The sequence below is a fragment of the Podarcis liolepis genome, assembly GCF_965112155.1.
Source record: "Podarcis liolepis genome assembly, chromosome: 11".
In the NCBI taxonomy this organism is placed as follows: Eukaryota; Metazoa; Chordata; class Lepidosauria; order Squamata; family Lacertidae; genus Podarcis; species Podarcis liolepis.
This window is the reverse complement of record NC_139565.1, coordinates 36764119-36787314: the sequence shown is the minus strand read 5'-3', so window position 1 is coordinate 36787314 and position 23196 is coordinate 36764119. Positions and strand designations below refer to the sequence as shown.

Below are 23196 nucleotides of genomic sequence, written 5' to 3'. Positions count from 1 at the left end.
AAAGAGAAGCAAGAGAAACAGGCTTAAAACAAATCATGCCTTTGCAGCTTGGAAGAACACAGCCACTAAATCTTTTGCTGCAGTTATGACTCAGGATATAGGCAAACAAAATTCAAATAATGTCTGAGAATTATTGGACTAAACTCTGGTTAAGAAATAAACTATACAGTTTAGTTGTTATTGCATGGTCCTCTGTTGCATCAGGGTGTTCTTAGACCTCATATGTTGAATTTAAATGCAGAAGGCAATACAATCTCAACTGTTAAATCATTATCTCTTAATGAACTCTATCATTCAAAACTGTAGAAATGTTGAAAGGTTATAATATATTGTACTGTTTCTCACATCGTTTGGGTGAATTTTACTCAAGTTTATTTTTTTAAATTCCATGGGCAAGTGCAGTGCAGTTGGCACCTGAGCACTTTTATTCATTACTACTGTGTTACTTCTGAGTTTCTGTCATCACTATACAAGAACTGATAAGCAGCTCCCACTCTACATAAGCTGTTCTTCACATCTAAAATTAAGCCTTTGATTACCATAAGCTTCTGATTTCTGATGTCAGCAGTGACCATAATGCTTAAAAAGACATGTGGGACAACAGAATCAGGACTGGGACTGCATTAAACATTTACCGCTGTATATCTGAGGAGCTTTTGCTATTTTCTGTTTTAATATTTAGTATATTTCATGTACCATTCAGCTGATCAAATTATTACTCCAGAGCCACTTTAAAAACGATAATGCAGGGGTATCTGATGTAATGTGTTGGGTTACTATGTCTGGCCATCCGTGACATTGCTGCTTTTAGAGGTTTTCAATTGGTCACATCCATACCATACATTCAGAGCACATGTCTTCCCCTAAAGAAGCATGGGAACTGTATTTTACCTTTTACTGAGCCACAGATCTCAGCACACTTAACAAACTACAGTTCCCAGGATTCTTTGGGGGAAAGCTACATGCTTTAAATGTATGGTGTGGATGTGGCTGACATTTGTAAATTGCCTCAACACACACGTAGAAGGCAATTCATAAATAAATAATAAAAAATGGCAATGTTTGCTAGGGCTTAGGGGAGTTGGAGTCCAGTAACATCTGTTGAGTAGCATAGTATTAGGTAATGGAGTTTTCCCATGGTTTTCCTATTGAAAATCAACTCTCCAAGCAAGCATTTGCAGCACCTTTTGGGGGCAATTAGCAAGTTAAAGCAAGCAGCTTTCAGTAGACAGGGGGGGACTTTGGCAATATGGCGCCCTGAGAATGGACAAATTTTTACACCCCACCTAAGTATTTCTATTTTTCACAATGATTCCTTTTGGTACATTTGGTACTGATTACTGAATACTTCAAAATGTGTCTTGGCTCTCTGGGACTAACGTTGGGTCCCTGTATTGTGCAAAAGGGACAAGTTCCTTTGCACTGTTATCGAGACCCTGGCTGACCCAACGTTTGAGAAAGTACTCCTGCATTATTTTATACAAGATTGGTTCATGCACTTGGGAAAGTATGCATGGATGTCCCTTTTTGCAAGATTTTGTACTCTGCTGCAGCTCATAAACACAAAACACACACGCATACCACATCACTCTGTGGTTTTAAGCAAAAGCATTGAATAATCGAAGACCAAAACGATGTGTGTTCCTCCCAGAAATAAAGCACCCCATTCTTTCCAAACTCTGGAAATTGGCATTAGAGAAACAGAATGATTCCTGAAAAGAAAATGGCCAGAAAAAGAATGGATCCTGGTGTGTGTATGCTTGTAAAGACAGATCACAAGGGACAAAAAGGGACATTTCTCAATGCTCTTTGTGGGGTAGGCATCTTAAACAATCACTACTACAAAATAGGCATATACCCTTCTTTAAGTTGTAACCCATATCCCTGCTACTCACTCTCTGTAGTGAATGTTAGTATAATGAAAAGACTTTGGAAGCAACTTATATCAGCCATGTCAGGGGACTACCATCAGCTCAGAGCCGAGAGGTGGAAGGGCAGTTGTGTTACAGGGAACCTCCAAAAATCTTGCGAAGCAGTTCCTCCTCTGGCGAGGAGGAAACCCCCACCTCCAGTGGAGAGGAGGTGCGGAGACCAGGGGATGCTAGAGAGAGCTTCAACACCGAGCCTGAGCAAACAGGAGAGGAGGGAAGTACCCCTTTGCCAGCGCCCATTCTGCGCAGTAGGTTTCGGCACAGGGAGGGGCGGAGAAGGTTGAGGGTCACGTGACTGTTATGCTGGGGGAGGTACAAAAACCCACCACTTCCAGATTCTGCTAGTGATTCAGCCAGACATGAACTTATGACACACTTCATTGTAAATAGCTTGCACTAAGTTTTGCCTGTTTTCTCTCGAGCAACCACATCAGCATCTGACAAGCTATGATAATTAGATAGAACCCTGATGTTCATAAACAATGTATCTTTGCATACAAGACATTGGGGAGAATCAAATGGGAGAGAAAAGCTGCTCTTGTGCCTTACTTGTAAGCTTGTCAGATGGCATTTGACTGACAAGTGTGGTAACAGATTGTTGGACTGGATAAGGGAACTAGGGTCCCAAGAGGCTGTTGGACTCTAGCTCCCATGAGCCCCAGCTAGTATGGCCACGATCAGGACTGAAGTCTTCCCAGAGAGGGTTACAAGTTCCCCATCCCTGGACTAATGCTTTGATCTGATCCAATAAGGTTCTTCTCATTCATAACATTTCATGAAAAATTTCCCATCAGTGTGTTTGGCAATCCCTGCTAGAACCCCTATGATTTCGTGTGCCACAGAAGTTCTACCAAGAATTGGTGAACACAATGATGGTCACATTTTGCAAAATCTGATAACCTCCAAACTACCTCTCAGCAGTTCCCTCCAACCTAGTGCCAAAATTATCTTTTCTATTTCCCTCCTTCCTCCCTGGCTCAGCTTTGGTTTGTTATTCAGAAAACCCAATGCATATGTACACGATTTATCATTCATCCCCTTTCCATTTTCTGCAGGCATCAGCAATATGCAGCCAAAACAGCAGTTACAGATAACATTACTCAGTCAAATCCACACCAGACATTGAAAGCACCTTTATACAATTTTAACAGACATTGAGAATTTGGGAATTGTACGTCTGAGAGGTCAGCACCCTTAGCAAACTACAATTCCCAGGACCTTTTGGGGGAAGCCATGAAAGTTAAGGTGGTATAAGGGTGCCTTAAATGTATGGTGTTTCTGTTACCTTATTTAAGAAGACATTCTCCAATACTTTTTCATATTCCAGTCACCCCTGTTTATCTAACACAAAAGTATATCTTATTAATAGTTGAAACTGATTTGCTAAGCAGTCTAAACTTATAATAGTGGAATATTTTCTTCACATAAATTATATTTTCCCAATTCAAAATCCTGCTCCAAGGCACAGCTGTCTATTCTATTTGTACATTACTAGAGGCAAGCTATAATGTTTGAAATCAAATGTCCTCCCCTGCTGCAATTTTAACAACTACTTAAATCTCGCTGTTACCACCCTTGAGAAATTACTTTACAATGTTATAATATTTTCAGATATGTCAGTATTCCACACAAATCTTCAAGCAGTTGAACAAATCGAGGTATCACACTAGATGGAAAGAAAGCAGTAACTTCTAAATATTTTGGGACTCAAGTACTTAAAAGAGCACCTCCCCCAACATCAACCATCTTGGATCTTACACTCAGCAAGTGAGATTTCATTGGTGGTGCTGCCACTGGGGACATGCAGTTGATGATGATCTGTGACAGGGCCTTTTCAGTGGCGGTTCCCCATTTGTGGAATGCCCTCCCTGGTGAAGTGCACCTGTCTCCCTTATTATATATATTATTTGAGGACTGTAACTTACTACTTTTTGTTTTATTTATTTATATTGTGTCATTAAATATGTTAAATTTAGTGTAAAATATCAAAAGTATACTCAGCTCTGCATTTATGACCACTGATAATAATGCAAGGTGGTTAAATCCTAAGCTATGCAGTGTGTGAATTTTTCTTTCAGGCATACAGTGACAGATGTGCAAGTGTAATTTTCAGCCAAGCCATGCCACTTTAAGTATCCCAATGTGGATCAAAGGAAAACAGTATTCACTTTTTTTAACCACTGACCCCTTCTTTGCATGGACTTTATCCATACAGGGCACCCTCACAGTGCAACAGCCTAGAGTCTGGACAGCGAGGCACAAGAGCAAATGCAGATTGAGAAAGTCTAAGTAAACACAAAGCCCAACCACAATACAGTGGTACCTTGGTTCTTGAACTTAATCTGTTCTGGGAGCTTCCTGCAGTCGAGCAGAAGCCATGTTGGATGTTCTGAAAAATGTTCACAAACCAGAACACTTACTTCCGGGTTTGCAGCGTTTGGGAGCCAAAACATGTGAGTACCAAGGTGTTGACTGTACCCTCAGTCGTTCTTTGGGCTCTTGACAGCAGGATGGGAACAACAATGAACAAGCTTTCCCCCAAAACAGAGAAAGATAAAGTTAAATTAGAAAATGGAAGGAATAAAGGAAGGGCTTACCCAAATCCAGAAAGTAAACGACAGAAGAGAAAGAAGCCATAGCCCTGGACAAATGATGAAAGGAAGGCAAAGAATCCATTGACAGACATACATATGAGAAGAGACTGTCTCCTTCCCACCTTGTCTGCCAAGCCTCCCCAGAAGAATGCCCCCACCATCATCCCAAGGTATACTATGCTACCTGCAACACACAAAAGAGAATATGTTACATTAGGAAGGATTGCATAGTTCTCAATATCAACTCCTAATTCACTGTTCCTCCTCAGCTCCCACACACGGCACAATTTACTTGCAAAACAACTATGTACATTTATTGTAGGTGAGTAATTTGAGTACAGATTTGCAAAGGAAAAAAACACTCCTCTCATATGCATCCCTTGTTTCTGACTTACAGCAAATTTTGTACTTTTTTTAGTTATAGGCACACAGCAGCAAGAAAGTAAAAGAAAAGGCAAGCAAATTTGGGGGTTGAGAGGTTTACAGCCTACCTTTTCTTACAAGGAGCTCAATGTAGTGTGCATGGTCCGCCCCCTACCCATTTTGCCCTCAAAACAACCCTGTGAAGTTGACTGAAGGGCTGTGCCTGACTCACTGTCACTCAGTGAGCTTCATAGCTGAGCAGAGATGTGAACCCTGGTCTCCCGGATCCTAGTTCAACACTGGCCGCCTCACTGGCCCTCTCCATCTTTCCACTGCAACATCCATGCAAGGTAGAGACATTATTACAGTTCAGGGGGACATTAAGCTGGGGGGAGGGTAAGCTGGAGCAGAGCAGGTGAGGGATGTGAGCTGAAGAAAGTCCCAAGAGCCAGACAGAGTGGCCAGGGGGGCCATATTTGGTCCCAGAGCCTGACGTTCCCTATCCCTTCTACATAGCATCTCCTACCCAGAATTTTTCCATAAACAGCAGGCTAAAATTAGTTATGTGGATAAATCAATACCATGCAATTAACTAATGCAACTACGTTGCAGGAAAACTTTGTTATCAACAGGATTATTTTCCAAATCATGTGTGCGCTCTCAGAATGTGACCCTTTATAAATGGTTTCAGAAACTAGGATTATTTAAATTGCTTTAATAACAAAAGGGAGGAAATGAACAAGAGAGGATCAGGTTTCTGTATGCTGGGAAACTTGATAGGTCAGTGTACAAAACTCACTACAGATCATGCTTGCTTACAGCTGTTTTCTCTGATAACAGTGCACATTATAGTAATGACTCTGCAGCTTTATCGCTTGTGCTTCAAGAATATTTTAATTTCAATAAACATGCCTTTAAAGAGGGGGGTTCCAAAAGTCTAAGGATGCAGCCAAACATATAAAAGTATGTTTGTGTATATATAAATTTATTTTGTTTATTTATAAAAATATTTATAGACTGCCCCTTCATATAAATTATCAGGGTAGTATACAAGAAAATTGATGAGTACTATAAAACATTGAACAGGCTGCTGGCATAAAAAGATCTTCAAGAGGCATCTGAAACATTTAGTAGCAAAACTATTGCACAGCATGGAACTGGTAAAAGTACATGGCTGGCTTCTAGTTGAAGTTAGCTGGGCTTCTGAAACACAGAAGAATGGGAACTAACAGTGCTCATCCACATAATCTCAGAGACTGAATTGGGATAGAAAGGCTCAGGAGGTCACTAGGTATACAAACAACTATATATATATATATATATATATATATATATATATATATATATATATACACATACATACACACACACACACATATGCATATGTGTTTATGTGATAAATATGCATGTTCATAGCTGCGTGTGCACATACTCTTTATGGCATTTTAAAATAATTTTTACCTGCCTTGCAAGTTACCCACCATCTCCAGATTGCCTGATATTTGGAAACTGAAATGGTGGCACACAGAATACAATGCATACCAATATATCTAATTATTAGTAGGGGGTTGCCTTGATCCCTTCTATGCATTGTGTTCCACTCCAAAGTGACTTACAAATCAGAATCCAAAGCGGCCTTAAAATGAGGTGGGTGAGAGCTATTCTAATCCCACACTGTGAATAAGTTTGGCACAGATAAAGCCATATCTGAATGAACAGTTTATTGATTTAAACACACACAATGCCACACTTCAGTCTCTTCCCTACTGCTCAAGTAGCCAAATTAACAGGTAGTTAAGAGACTATAACATTTAATTGGATGGACACAAATATTGATTTATGTCCAACTTTTTACAATTAAGACAACTGCAGAACAGTAAAAATAGTATTTCTGTCTCTATTCTCACCCTGAGTGTAAAAGAAAAACCACCCCCTACTACGTACTATAAAAATAAGATACTATGATGCAGCAACTACAGAACAGGGTTATCGAAAACCTAGTTAATCCCAGGTAATGATATGAAGTCACTGATGGATTGCTTTAGTACTAGCGCTGAACGTATTATTTTGAAGGTATCTTCTCTTATCCGATAGTTCCCTCTGGCATTAGAGCGAAAATCCTAACTGACAAGCCTGAGATAAAGCCTACTTTGTTAAGTCTTTGTAATGCCTCTAATGCCTGGTTTCACTTTTCTCTGAAACTGAGGTGCCTCTGATACGTTTTCTCCCTCTCAGACTTTTGATGTGAAATGCAGCAACAGCATTCACGTAGTTCTCAATCGACCCTGTCATGGTAACAAATTGGTGTGACTCTGCAATTTGAAATGCACTTTTTATGGCAATACTCCAAGCTCAGAGTGATTATGAATGGTGCATGTGACTGAACAACACAATGTGTTTCCCATGCAGTGTTCTGGGATTAATTCTACTCACAAACAAAAACCCTACAGCCAGTAATTGGCCATAGGATCACTCTACAGTCATGTCTCTACGTCATATCAGAAGCCCCTGTTTGGCAAACAGGGAAAATTCTGGATGAAGGACCAGCATGTTCAGGGGTTGCATGAGGACAACTTTCTGCTGACAATTGTCTCTTCCTACAATGCTTCCTACATTGCTTTACAATGCAAAGATGCGGATGGCGCTGTGGGTTAAAGCACAGAGCCTAGGACTTGCCGATCAGAAGGTCGGCAGTTCGAATCCCTGCGTGACCTCCCGTTGCTCGGTCCCTGCTCCTGCCAACCTAGCAGTTCAAAAGCACGAAGTGCAAGTAGATAAATAGGTACCACTCCGGCGGGAAGGTAAACGGCGTTTCCATGCACTGCTCTGGTTCGCCAGAAGCAGCCTAGTCATGCTGGCCACATGACCCGGAAGCTGTACGCCGGCTCCCTCGGCCAATAAAGCGAGATGAGCGCCGCAACCCCAGAGTCAGTCACGACTGGACCTAATGGTCAGGGGTCCCTTTACCTTTACCTTACAATGCTTTCCCACCTGTGAGTTGCTGAAAAATAATAGTGGCTTGAATCCCAACAAAGGCAGCATACACACCATTAATTAAAAGCTCACTCCACTGCAAAAAATCCTGTGAAATGTAGTTTGTTAATGGTGCTGGGAGTTGTAGCTCTGTGAGGCATAAACTACAGTCCCCAAGATTTCGGGGGGGGGGGAGGTAGGTGTGTGCACTGCCAAAGTTGGCAATAGCATGATATTCAGTGCATTAAATGTGTCAAAAGTAATAGAAAACTTTTATTAGGTGACTAGCTGTGTGATATAAGGAAGAATTTTTGCACAGGCAGCCAACTTTTCTGTCTTTGATGCAAAAAAAATGAGCTTTTAAAAATGTTGCCTGATTTTGCAGGGGTGGGGGGGAGATCTTTGTGTTCTCTTATGCCAACAGAAGTTGGGTCTAGTAAACGCTGACACATTCATTTTTATCAAAGAAAAAAAATCATTCCAGCACAAGCAAACATGGGATTTCCTTAGCTATCAAAATATGCTCCTCTAGGAAAATAAAAAAATATTCACTGGAACTGAGGTCGTAATCCTTGGCCTCAGTAAGACAAGCAAGCAGTATAATCCAAAGAAGCACAATACACTGGGGATCATTCACATTTCAGGGTAGAGCACATAAAGCAGGAGAAATTAAATGTAGCACTGTGGCAATCATCCTGCCAATGCAAGCTTTTCAGCTTGCCAGATGGAATTATTCACCTCTCTGCCCCTGCTGCTTTGGGACTTCCTCTGACCCCACCCCAATTTTGGAAAGGTGTAGGAATAGGAGGGGAGGGGAAGTCTCGTTGTGCTACTGGGATACGTTAGTTGGATCCCAGTATGTTTCTTAGCATGTATATATTGAGGTAGCTCATCTAGATGAATATAATGCCACATTGTTGTCGTACATCTCATCCTTTTCTGGAAAAGAACACCTCATCCCTTGACAGAACTTTCTTTTTTTTTTAATCAATTCCTTTCAATTAAAATATCTGTTCTAGACCAAAAAGTGCCTACCTGAAGATTTCAAGCATGGCATTTTGAAGCACTGCCTATTTATACTGTGGAGCAGTGAGAAATGGAAGAGCCATAGATCAGTGGTAAGAACAGATGCTAGAGGTCCTGTATTCAAGTTACTGCCACTCTCATCAGGTAGCAGGCATGGGAAAGACCCTGACCTGGGATCCTAGAATACCACAGCCAGTCAGAGCAGATGAGTTAGATGGATAAACAGACTGACCTAGTATAAGGCACCTTCCAATGCTAAAAACATCATCCAGTCCTCAGTGGGCCTCTCAATTCCCCATGAAAAAGAGGGTTGAAGCCTCAAACACTTTAGTCTCTCCATTTTGAAATGGGAGTATATACACATTAATGGCTTAAGATGTGGCAATGTTGTTTCCCTCAGCAGCGTATGAAGTCACATTTGCAAGCTGCTGTAGACATCAGAGAGAGGGCTCGTGTCTCTTCACCAGATGCACATTAGGGCTGTGCAATAAATCGCCAAACCCTTGAGTATCGTTATTGAAATAACATTGTGGTAAGTGTTTCAACAAGGCAATATACTGGTGAACAAAAGTCTTCACCGGGTATCTTTCTACTTAAAGGTAAAAGTATCCCTGACTGTAAGGTTCAGTCGCAGACGACTCTGGGGTTGCAGCGCTCATCTCGCTCTACAGGCTGAGGGAGCCGGCATTTGTCCGCAGACAGCTTCCGTGTGCTGCTCTGGTGAACCAGAGCAGCACACGGAAACGCCGTTTACCTTCCCGCCGGAGCGGTACCTATTTATCTACTTGCACTTTGACATGCTTTCAAACTGCTAGGTTGGCAGGAGCTGGGACTGAGCAACAGGTGCTCACTCCGTCAAGCCCTACTGAATTCACTGAGGCTTATTCCCAGGAACGTAGAAGTTTAGTTGAACTCAGTGGGACTTATGCATGCACAGGTTGTACTTAGACCTCTGAGTGGGGAAGCAGATGCAACTTGACTAGTAAATTACTTAAACTACTCTTAAATTGGTTGGAAATATATTAAATATAATATATGGAAGTTTATTTAATATTTGTATTAAATCTACTACTTCTTTACCATTTTAGGCCCTCCTCCGCCGCAGGAAGCCTCGTTAAGGCCCTCGAATGCTGTGAGGAAGTGCAGCACACCCTCCGCCATTGTGGGCAGGTATGGCAAGACCCTCTGCCACTGCAGAGGTGGGGCAAGGCTCTCTGCTGCGGGGAAGCCCAGTGCACCCTCCACCACTTTGGGAAGGTATGGTGGGACCTCTGCTACCGACATAGATATATGCATATATCATGATATATCAAGATACCGTGATATTTAGCTGGTGATATATTGTGATGTTGAAAATCAGATATCTTCCACATTGCCTGATTTGTTTTCCTGCAACTGTAACTCCTGAACTGAAAGTTGTTATCTGCACATGCACAAAGGCTGTCTGAAATGTACACACCTCAGTTTATTCACAGCTTGCATTTTCAAATTAGATGGAAGCTCATTTGAGGAGAAACACATCAAAGGAGTATTTCTTGAAAAAATGCAAGACACAGGTAGATTGTGGGCAACTCAGAAAGCTGTGGGAGCGCACTGGAGCAAACGGCAATGTGCATATAGCATAAGAGTGAATTAATATGACAAAATGAATGGGATACATGTTAACAATTGCTATAGATGTTGTTGGACTCCAATTCCCATCAGCCACAGCAAGCATGGCCCACACTTAGGGGTGATGGGAATTGGAGTCCAACAATTTCTGGAGGGAACTATATTGGCTACCCCTAGTCTAGAAGCAACTAGAAGCTGAAGCAAAGTGGGCAGGGACCTGAAATATCTCTTTGATGGGAGGCAACTAGGTGTCCCGTAAGAGTACAGATAGTATGAACATTTGCCCTCTAGCTAGCATATTTTATTAATAAATGTTTTTATATGTGTGACACATTTTCTTCCAAAAGGGGCTTCGAGTCTCAGAATTTTGAATTCCCAGGAGCTGCGAAAATCAAATAAACAAGTTCAGCATCTTGATAGATGAGGTCTTGTAAACCATGATTTATCTATCGTGCAAGATTATCGAAACATGATGCCTGTGGAGAGCTCAATGATGTGTTAAAGATCTTCAGCTTTGTTTCAAAAGTAGATGTGACACCTAATGATTTAAACTGTGATGTATTTTCAGCCAAAGAAACCCAGACTGCTGAGGTGCCCACACACAAAAAAATGAAGACAGAGACCTAATTAAGTGTGTGCAAAGTCAACAAGGCTTTTTTCTATTTTCAACATATTTGCATTTCTATGAAACATGACCATTGGTTAATGGTATTATAATTAAAGTGGTACTCGAAGATGGAAGTTTAATACTGGCATAGAGCAAATGAAATTTTGAGCAAGTTACATATCACTGGAGTGGGAAAGCAAGTAGTTCGCTCTTACTCAATTGCAGAGTTGGGGTGTTTCCCCTGGTAACACCGTACTACACAGATTTGTATTTACTTATAATCCACCTGTCCAGTGCTTTTTTCTGGGGGGGGATGCAGGGGTACACATACCCCTAAACATTTTGTGAATCTAAGTTTGACCTCATTGAGGGGCAGTATTTCTATATGAGTAGGAAAATGAGAGTACCCCTATATTTTTTTTAAGAAAAAAAGCACTGCATTTGTCTCCCCAAGGGAAATGTCCAAGCTGCTCATGAAAAAGGCATATTGTCTTAAAACTGCAGTATAAAATCAGTATAATCAAATACCAGAGAAAAGGAGAATAATTCCATAAATACAGCTAAATGGGAATATAACCACATCCAATGAAAATGTTATACTCTGGTGAGAAAGAGACAGACTATCCTTTTTTCAGAAAAGCAAAGGCAGGGGTTTTTTGTGGGGGGGGGACTGCTTATGATGTGTATATGCACCTCTCTGTTATTTCACAGAGCTTGGTATTGATTTAAAACACTGACGGGAAACCTTGTCCTCCCATATGTTGTTGGACTACTTCTCCCATTATCCCTGAGCACTGGCCATGCTGACTAAGGCTGATGGGAGCTGGAGTCCAGCAATATTTTGAGGGCCACAGGTTTCCCACCCTTGATTTAAAGACATTTAGCAGTGGGGCCAAACTCACTATGAGAAACAAAGCATCTCTCAAGAAAAACCATCTCCAGCCTTAGTAGCTATGGCTTTGCTTTATGCACTGAGAAGCACAAACATGTGTTCCATTTCTCCAGCCCAGCTTCTGGACAGAATGGCTCAATGCAATACTGGACCTGCCCTAAAGATATTTGGTAGCAAAGTGCTTACTCAAATGCTCTCTGATTCAAACTCCATTGAAGTTTTGAAAACTGTGCAGAACAACTGTTTTGGCAAAATATACTGTCTACCATCAGGAATATCAGCAGCTTTTCATACAGCACCCAGGTGGCCAACAATTAAGACAAGAGCAAACTGAACTCAGTTAAAGTATATCTTTAAAAATTGCTGCTATGCCTATTGAGTGTTTTCCTGCTATATGAAATTGGGTGATAACCAGCTATGGACAGCAGCTTGCCAATTATGTTTTGGACTATTATTATTATTTTACAGAACCGTGCTCCGTTTGACCTTGAATAAGAGTCAACTAAGGAATAGCTCAGTTGGTAGAGTATAATTTCAGGGTCGTGGGTCTGAGTCCCACATTGGGCAAAAAAATTCCTGCATTGCAGGCGGTTGCCCTAGATAAGCTTGGTGGTCCCTTCCAACTCTACAATTCTAGGGATTGGCTCTTCTGCATAGAATTAGAAACACTCACTCACTAGTGAATCTCCCCCCTCACCATGTACAGTCATTTTGTAATTGCACACCATTTCAAGTACTTTTGTTACACATCTCTGAACTATTCCTGCACAAGTCCCATGGAAACAAACCGAGCTGAGATTTCTCAAAACAGATTTTTCTGAGAAAATTTATGGGATTTCCTTTTTCTTTTTCACACACCCCACCCCTTAAAAAACAGCAAATGATATTCTCCAATAATATTTTTTGTTATTGCCACCAACATTCTTCCAGAATGACACTAGGGCCAGGAGGGTGCAAAATGGCAGCCAGGGTGCCAACACACTTGGCTGCAGCTGCCACTTGTAGTGTCAGAGGGGGAGAGTGACAGAGTCGAGCTACTGCCACTACTAATGGAAAGCCCCACTCCCATAGAAAAGTGTTCAATAATTTATCCTCCTCCAGGTCCACCACCACCACCAATTTCTTTGCCTATAACTACAATAGATAATTTTGAGAGGCCACTTGCACCCAGTTCTATTCAAACGCTCCTAATGATGAGGCTCTTTTTTCCATCTCTTTGTTACACAGTATTGACATGTATTCTTGATACTAAGCTATGCAGCACGTTATCAACATATTATATTTATTCTGGATTCAGTTTTTTGTGGTTTTTGTCCTATGATTTAGGAACAGCTACTTATTTTTATTGGTCATGACGAAGGGCAGAGGAAAATCTTTTCTTTTTACACATACAACAAAACAAAAGAGAGCCATGGTGGTATCTTAAAATACATTTTGTGAACCTCACACACAGAGCTAACAAAGTAAAGATAGTTATTTGTTTTCATCAGAGGCAGCACTGTCAAATACATACTAGACAATATCTGTCTAATTTATGACACAAGCCAGGCAAGGATGTAAATAATACTCACCAAGCCATCCTGATCCAGAATTAGGAATACACATGTCTGTCTCAGCACTGGGCAATACAAATCCAACCACAAAAACTTCCACCCCATCAGCCATCAGCGCCATCCCAAGAACAAAGAAGAGGGCCCACTGAAAACGTCCATGCCCACATTCTTGAATGATGAGCTCATACTGCTGTGCCAATTCTTCTTCATCAGCTTTTCTCTCCGTTTCCAGTTCAAGACGATCTTTGTAGTCGTCTCGTACGGGCTGACCTAAGGCTCCGATATCATCCTTGTTCTGAGTCGCATTTGGGATTCCCTGATATTCCCCCTCATAAATCTCATCATCTTCATCATGCCCTTCAGTCGCGTCACTTGATCCTTCATCTTCATTCGCCTCCCCACCGTAATTTCCTTCTTGGGTATAGTATTCATCATCTTCTCTGCCTTGGAATCTATTGTAAGATCTTTCCGTATATTCGTCTTGAGCCTTCTCTACAACTGCATTCCCTTTCCTCCCTGTCTGTTTCTTGACTACCTTGGCAATGTCCTGAGCCCCTCTCACTAATGAAGTATTATCTTCCATCTTGTAAGCTCCATCCATCTTGTGTTAATCAATGTGTGACTGAACTGATTCCGTGTGCAAGGGAACTATTATGTGCTGGAGAGCAGCAGCAAGAGACTCTCAAGACACATTCGGTTCCAAAACAAGATCTAGGAGAAGAAAAATAAACACAAGAAAATATTTTAAGTTTTGTTTGTTCTGCATAGAATCACAAAACTAAAAAAGAACACAGGATCTACAGTCACCGTTGCTCAAGAGGCAAGACTATCTACCCACCAATTCCCCATGGATTAACCCACACTATTGCTAACCAAGAGTGCACCAAAAGCAGAGAACTGGTGCACTGCAGAAAGGCTCCTGCAGAGTAAATAGCTCCTGATGACACAAGGAAGGAACCCGAAAGGGGAAAGCAAAAAACGTTCAGGTATTTTTGCTGGCTTCTCTCACTTACATGCAGTAGCGTCACTTTCCAACACACAGCTTAAGACACATGGGTTTGTGTGTCACGAACATATTACAGATACAAATATGTATTATGAAAGGTAACTGAAGCATTTCCAAAAAGAAAACAGTAGCTTGATATATAGTACTATTTGCTGTTACTCATTCGTATCAGTCCTGCTGTTTATAATGAAGAGCGCTGCTGAATTTTGAAATTCGTCGTTTGGAAGACCTAATAACAGCAACTGGTAATGTTTACCTCAAAATACAAGGTGAGGATTACAGCCACATTTCATTCTAAGGTTTGGATTTCAGTCCAAATGGGAGAAGTCAGCTTCTTCTTCCTTCCCTTCCTGTCTTATTTCAAATACCCTCCCACTCTCTTGAGAGGGAAAAAGCTCTACGCCCCCCCCCCAGCTCCCTGATGTTTCTTTCCTTCCACCTACCCAGCATGTAGCTATGACTGCAAGGTAGCCACCAGGAGTGCTGGAAAATGTAGTTTCCCCTTTACTATTTCCCAGGGCTTCTGTTTTCCAAGTATTGGGGGAGTAGTCCATTTTCCAAAGTGTATTTAGGAATGTAAACATAATCACATGCTCAATGAATACATCAGAGGGATAGCAAAAGCATACACGCTGACTCTACTTCTCTTGACCAAGTGTTCATCCAAACATGTAGAGCACTTGTAGATACAAAATTGTGCACCTTTTGTGTCTTTTCAAGCTTTCAGATCCTTAATTTTAGGGTACAAGAAGATTGCATTCACTGAATGCCCTTCTGTGCATTCATTTAAAGCAATATTGTTGCATAAAACTGTTCATCCACCTCAAATAACATGGCACACTGTGGGGATTTAGTTTTCCCTCTGTGAAGGAAGAGTGGGGAACTGCAAGCTTGCATGTCGGATTCATTCCCTGGGGCTCTCCTGCTTACGCCTCCCCTGCTACAATCAGGCTTGCAAAAAAGCATTTATTCGCTCCTATCAAAGTCCTGTTTCAAACAGCAGAAGGGAATTAACAGAAAGGGGTATGCAGCTGGGAAGGGGAGGGTTTAAAGCATAACTGTTGCAGAGAGATGGGCCAATCTTCCCAAAGAGTCCATTTGGGGATGGCCAGGTGAGCCCTTCCCTCCACCCCTCAGGGACAATCTGCCAGAAGATCACTCCTATTCTGGCTGCTAGAAAAAAGTTGAAATGCTTTTTTCAAGCCGAATTTAATGCCTGTTTGTATGCAGTATTTGTGAGTGCGGCAGTATTCTTTCTTTCTCTCTCTCTCTCTCTCTCTGTGTGTGTGTGTGTGTGTGTGTGCGTGTGTGAGAGAGAGAGAGAGAGAGAGAGAGAGAGAGAGAGAGAGATATGCAGGAAAGTGTTCACACTCCATTTTGTCTTGGCTATGCACACTGTTGGCCTATGGCTCCCAAGCAGTTAGCCATGAGGGAATGCAGCACTCAGGTTGAAAAAACTACCCCACACCTGCTGTGAAGTCTTCACACTGTCTAAGGATTCCAACTTGTGTTCTTAAGTGTTTCATCTACAGTCGTACCTTGGATCCCAAATGCATTGTGAGTCAAATGTTTTGACTCCTGAACGCCTCAAACCCAGAAGTGAGTGTTCCGGTTTGCAAACGTTCTTTGGAACCCGAACATCTGACACAGCTTCTGATTGGCTGCAGGAGCTTCCTGCAGCCAATTGTAAGCCTCGCCTTGGTTTCCGAACATTTTGGAAGTCAAATAGACTTCCAGAATGGATTCCGTTCGACTTCTGAGGTACGACTGTATAAGAAATTAATGACACTTGAAGGCCAACACATAGTGAAGGCAATCCAATTAGAAAGAAAGCCACACATCTTTACAGGCACTGAGACCTTCCTCCCAAACACTCTTATCACAATGATTTAGAATTCTGCTAAGACAGGAAAAGGGAGGAATTGCAGCCACACAATAACATTTTCCAATGATTAAGTGATAGCGTATTATGTTCTGAGAGCAGCTCATGAGTGAAACATCTTTGATTTAAAATCTGCCTGACATTTCCCAAAACATCTCATGAAAACGACACTGTAAAGAAGGTGACCTCAGCATGCAGAGTTTGCGTTGTGCAATATATCATGTAAAGGTAATGTGATTTTGTGTAATTCGTAACTGAAAACTTAGCCTGACAAGAAAATGCTGGAAGTCAGGATAGGGAACAAGAGAACTGATTCTATCCAAAGCCTACATACAATACTGATTATTAATTTTGCCTCATATTCCCTCACATAGCTAAATCACTTTGTGATCCTTCAGCGTTTCATTACAAGCAGTTCTTTCTTCCCGTTCTTCTCTGTTGTTGGGGGAGTGAGGGCTGAAATTTTTCAGGAACTGGCAGGGACAGTGCCCCTCATTTCCCACACCTGAGGCAAAATGGGAAAGTGCCTTCTACCCTACCGAAGCTTCTTTTAGTTGGGTTGCATGGCAGTGCCTGCAAAGCAGCAGCAACGGATTCCAGCTAGTTCTCACGAAATCTCATGCACTGTGTGAAATTTCTCAAGTTCCCAGCAACATCTCGCAAGAAGCCACCACTGCTGCTGGTGCTGCTTCTCTGCACCCATGGGGGGGGGGTGCCTCTTGGATTTCTGTTGCCAAAGGCAGCTGCCTTAGCCCACCTTATGGGCAGCCAGGTCCTGGGAACAGAAGATGTTTGGGGAGGGGGAAATAGTGCTTAACAGAGAAGCAACAGAGGCAGCTTCCTGTCCTCCACCCCACACCCTTTTTGGACCTGTTTTTCTGGGTCTGTGAGTGGCAACAACCGCTAATCTACTCTACAGTGCCTCAAAAATGAGCTGTCATGTGCAGGCTGCCTTAATTTCTAAGGCTTTTTGAGGAAGGAGCAATGCAGTAGAGATGGACAGACCTCAACTCAGGGCCCTTCCAGACATCCTTTTTATTGCATATTCATAATTATCTGTGCTCATGATATTATCAGGGCATTCCACATGATCGCTCTTTCAATCTTGCTTGTGCCTGCAAAACTTGTCACACTACTTCATTTTCAACCAGTGCTCAACCCATAACTCCCAGACTCCACATTGCAGCTTTGGTTTACCAAGAACTTGAACTTATTTCTTAATACATTTTGTTTGGATAATCTTTGCAAAATTCAGGTGGTGAATACTTAATGGCTCCCTGAGGGGAAGGGTCACCTTTAGGCCCAAAGTGCCTCAGTACTCATGGATGCAAAGTTATAGGTTAGTCTTGCCTGCTTGTACCACACTTGATAATTTAGTATGACTTGGCCAGATATGTGAACTGCCTCCACTAAAAGTATAATATTGAATATTGATATTGAAAACCGTATATTGCACTGCCCTAGTATACAGTTCTTAGGATGAAAAGGTGCTTTTCATAAATTGTGTATGAATAAGGTGTTATGTTAGTATTAAGGGTGTGCTTTCAATATAGTTGGTTTTGAGTTCCCCAAGGTATCAAGCAACAGTATGCACACTCTATGTTAATTGTGTGTTCCTTCAGTTACAAAACAGACCCTTTGACGCTTTATCTTATAGTCTGATAAGAAGGATGGATAGGAAGGAATCCTCATAAGGATGGCACTTATATGTAACAAATGATAGAATATTAATACAATATTAATGTTCAGGTATATGCTGAATCTCTTACAGAATATATGTGATTTACTAAGATGTTTTTAAGTCACAGGAACAGTCTGAGAACCAGATGTAAAGATGATCTCATTTTATAATTGATGTTATATTTAGTATGTCTGCTGGTATGAATGGATATGAATGTCTGAAGTATGAATGAGAACCAGATGATTAGTGGGTCTGAAGAATAAATGAATAAATAAAGTTATTGAATCAAAGATAAAGAACTGCTTAAATTAATTTAAAGGACTATTGCATTGAAAGGGACGCAGGTGGCGCTGTGGGTTAAACCACAGAGCCTAGGACTTTCCGATCAGAAGGTCGGCGGTTCGAATCCCCGTGATGGGGTGAGCTCCCGTTGCTCGGTCCCTGCTCCTGCCAACCTAGCAGTTCGAAAACACATCAAAGTGCAAGTAGATTAATAGGTACTGCTCAGGCGGGAAGGTAAACGGCGTTTTCGTGTGCTGCTCTGGTTCGCCAGAAGCGGCTTAGTCACGCTGGCCACATGACCCGGAAGCTGTATGCCGACTCCCTTGGCCAATAAAGCGAGATGAGCGCCGCAACCCCAGAGTCGGCTATGACTGGACCTTGATATCCCGCTTTATCACTACCCGAAGGACTCGAGCCCGAAGTGGCTAACATTCTCCTTTCCCTGAGAGCCAGTGTGGTGTAGTGGTTAAGAGCAGTTGTCTCGTAATCTGGGGAACCGGGTTTGAGTCTCCGCTCCTCCACATGCAGCTGCTGGGTGACCTTGGGCCAGTCATACTTCTTTGAAGTCTCTCAGCCCCACTCACCTCACAGAGTGTTTGTTGTGGGGGAGGAAGGGAAAGGAGAATGTTAGCCGCTTTGAGACTCCTTAAAGGGAGTGAAAGGCGGGATATCAAATCCAAACTCCTCTTCTTCTTCTTCCTCCTCCTCCTCCTCCCCCACAACAAACACTCTGTGAGGTGAGTGGGGCTGAGAGACTTCAAAGAAGTGTGACTAGCCCAAGGTCACCCAGCAGCTGCATGTGGAGGAGCGGAGACGCGAACCTGGTTCACCTGATTATGAGTCTACCGCTCTTAACCACTACACCACACTGGCTGGACTGAGATAAAGAACCATTATCAAACTATTGAATATTGAGCCAGCTAAACAGGATGGATGAACAGTGAACCAGTTACTGGACTGTGCAAGACAGGATGAGCAGTATGACAACATGTCTGGGTGAATCAGGGGACAAAGTGAGAAGATGATTGAGATAAATGACTGTTCTTACAAGAGACATGTTGAAAGAAACATGCTATTCATAAAGACAGTATGACAACATAACAGAAAACAGACTGTTTTCAACTATAACTATTCTTATCTATTTGAGGAACCAGCATGATGACAGCTATCAACCCCCTTCAATACAAGACAATGTAACCATATGGGGACCTGAACCTTGGGAAGGCCTGGTGAACTTTGTGTGCTGTCCTACCTACAGGGGGATGCCGTCCATAGACTCTTAAAAGAGACTGGCCATGTCTTTTAGTGGGTCCAACCATCTGGTAGGTATGAAAGGAATGAATGAATGAGTGAATGAGTTCTTATTGCTTATTGCTTGTTAAATAATAAAGGGTTGTACTCTTATGTGATTTGTGTCATTTTGTCTTTCTTGAAAACACTCTGATAAAAAGGAACTTAACTCTGTTTTCATTACACAATGGTAAGCCAAACAGTGGCTTACTGAGAGGAGAAACATGTTTGCTTACAGAGAAGAGTTTGCAGCTACTTTGCTCCTCCCTGGTCTTTTTCACTGCTATAGCAGACTACACTGAGCCAAGGTTTGGCTTAGCAGGCTATCCAATCCAAGACTCATGGCTAAGCTCTCTCCGCACAAACTATGAGTGCTAGAAGGAAGAGCATTCCCTGCTGCAAGGCCCATTTCCACCTGGCCTAGGAGGTGGAGCCCACACTCACCCTAAACAGCTAAAAGGCTCCTGGGAGACCAGAGGGACATTGCTGGAATAACTCTTGGGTTGGGGCAACTGGCTGAAATGTTTTAAAATGTTTTAAAAGGTTCTAATTTTGGTTCCTCTGCTTCATTTTGTCGGGTTGGGGTTGGTTAAATTGTTTAGTTGGGGCTGGAGGTTACTTTAATTTGGGTATAATGGTAAACTGTTTATTATTGTTGTCATTGGTTTCTATTGATTTATTGGTTGGTTGGTTGGTTGGTTGGTTGGTTGTCTAGGGTATTTTGTTTTCTAATGTTTGTTGTGTTTTTATATATGTTGTAAGCTGCACAGAGTGGGGAAACCCAGCCAGATGCCAGATATATGTATGCGCCAAAGTTTGCTCTTGGCTTTCAAATTTGGATCACTGTGTCCTGTGAACCAGCCTAATTCCCCCTAATCACATTTAAAACATCATTTAAATCAAGAATGGGCAGTCTTTGGATTTGTGGGATCCACTTTGTTTTTGACTAGAATTCTGAGATCCACTAATCAGAGCCAGGTGCAAAACAAGTCAATCAGCATCTGCATAGATCAGATATTCTAACACAAAACTCTTGAAGTGGCTAGCATAGATGCACAAACACCTCATATTTTACAAGTGAGGAATACTGTCACTAAGAGGTAAGGACAAGGCCAGCCAACATGGGGACCTGGATCTTTTAACAAGTTATTTTTGCCTCAGACCCCAAATTTCCCCATCAAGTGGGTGCAGTAATAGGTGTGTCTTGGCATGGCAAAACAGACACAGCAGCAAATCTGCTTTTATGGAAATGTAACATCTGGCTTTGAACAGTGCAATAATTCAATTTAAGGTAAAGGTAAAGGGACCCCTAACCATTTCTAAGCTGAACAGAGCGAGCCTGGAAAACAGCAATGGGGCAAGTTCAATGCCTCAATGGCATGAAGAAGATGAAAAAATCTCAATCTCTTTGGTGTTATATTATTGTCTCTGCATCTCTGCTATGTTACCTGCCATGAATCTGTTTATCTGGGATAAGGTTTCTATCTTTTCAGAAATTACACTAAGCATTTCTGGCATGGATGCAGTATTTCCAAATATATATGTTATGTACTGAAGTTCTCACCCTGGGCCAGCAGGGGAATACTGTAGATAGTTATGCATATAAGGGATCGAAAGTGACGTTCAGTGATTGGATAGTTTTAGAAAACTGTTACAGTTACGTTGTACTGGAGCTCTATATAAGCAGGCTGACTGAACCCTTCAGTTCAGTTCTGTTCTGGCCTGTGAATAAACAAGAGCTGTTTGAATAATCGCTGTGTCATCTGATATGTTCACCCACAACTTAACAATATATGTATTTTCTTTCTGAACATTTCCCACATTTCATCTTCCCACTTTTAAACGCATTTCATAATTTATGTTGAAGAGGCAGTGAAGCAAAAGAGCAGCTGGTTTACACATCTGCCTATTCACACCAAGAAATGTGAGTTGTTAGAATACAGCAGTGCTCCCTAACGAATGTTCCTTCATTTGGATGAAAAACTCCTTATTTCAACTTCTTTAAAGCAATAAAGCAACTTCTAGCTCACACCTCAACTCAAACTCCAAACTCTTTGTCATTGTAACTGGCAGACAGTCGAGGGAGAGAGACCTGCCCATTTTGTTGTCTGGCACAGAGCCACTTCCTTTGCTACCTTAATGACCCATACTTAGAGGGCCATTACCTCACCAGGAAGCTCACCTGGCTATTCCAGGAATTGAATCCATGATGGATCCAAGAATTAGGAGGCATACAGCCTACCCACAGACACACAGCCCACAAACTCATAGCAGTATGTTTCCTCATCATAATTCTTTCCCCTACACCAGGGGTCAGTAAATTTTTTAAGCAGGGGGCCTGTCCACTGTCCCTCAGAACTTGTGGGGGGACCGGACTATATTTTGAAAAAAGAAAGAAAGAACGAGTTCCTATGCCCCACAAATAACCCAGAGATGCATTTTAAATTATAGGACACATTCTACTCATGTAAAAACACGCTGATTCCTGGACTGTCCGTGGGCTGGATTTAGAAGGCGATTGGATCGGATCCGGCCCCTGGGCCTTAGTTTGCCTACCCATGCCCTACACTTTTAAAACAAGCTTTAAAAAATTATTTCATCATTTAAAAAAAACAATTGCCAGATTTGTCTGGGGTCTGTCTGTTAAGTGACTTAGAAGTTTGAAGGAAGGAACAGACTGGCAAACACGTAATGCTCACTGGAAGGATCAAATGATGCTCATGGTCCTTCAATGGTGAACTAGGAAAGAAACAGCAAAGCAAGCACATCAGAGAATGGATCAGTGGGTCTGAGCATGGAAAGGAAGGCTACATTTGAAAAGAACAGAAGAGCTTCCTTTTGCTTGGAGGAAAGAATGGCATCAGTACTAACAATGAAGTTACATAACAAACGGGTAAACATAGAGCCAAGTAATGGGTAGCTTTAAAAAATAACAACCAATGCGACAAAGCTTCTTCCAACATTTTGCTGGCTGCGCATATAATGTGATTTATTCCGATTGTGTCAAAATTTATTTCTAATTGATTGTTGAGTAAGGAACAAACTAGAGAGCATTCTCCCCGAACAGCTTTGTAATTAATAGGTCTTCACTTTGAGGTCTATTCATGTTATCCATATCACCCGTGAAATATATATGCTCTGCATGTTGCTATAGCTGAAATTGGATTTCTTTCTTTCATTTTGCTATGACTATTAGGAATTGCAGATCAATCTTTGAGTTTTTGTGCCTCCCCATTCCGATCTGCATTATGCAGCATGTTATCACAAGGCAGCAAGAATCATGTCCAGCTATGTCTGCTGCTGTTAGATAACTGAGCTCATTTGTACAACCACCCTTCCTACATTCCTACTGTAACAGGGGTTTCCTTACAGTAACTGCATGCCTTCAGTGTGCAAAGAATGAGCATCATTTTTCTTTCTTTTTTGCTTAGTCATGGAGATGAATTGTAACTGCAATTTTAAAACAGTTGCTAAAGTAAATACGAGAAAAGAGGAAATGCTATTA

General features: G+C 41.8%; 1 protein-coding gene across 2 annotated transcripts in view; it reads right to left on the bottom strand.

Moving 5' to 3' along the window:
* Nucleotides 1-23196, bottom strand: part of SV2C (synaptic vesicle glycoprotein 2C) — a 91905-nt gene that overhangs the window by 50834 nt on the left and 17875 nt on the right. For both annotated transcript variants that reach the window (XR_014517068.1, XM_083465299.1), the window contains exons 2-3: nucleotides 13569-14261; nucleotides 4529-4709 (exon numbers count right to left, since the gene is read on the bottom strand). Coding sequence is in view for 1 of the 2 variants with exons in the window: in XM_083465299.1 (XP_083321425.1) it covers nucleotides 4529-4709; nucleotides 13569-14151 (764 nt within the window). In the remaining variant the exon portion in view is untranslated. The remainder of the gene's footprint in view (nucleotides 1-4528; nucleotides 4710-13568; nucleotides 14262-23196) is intronic.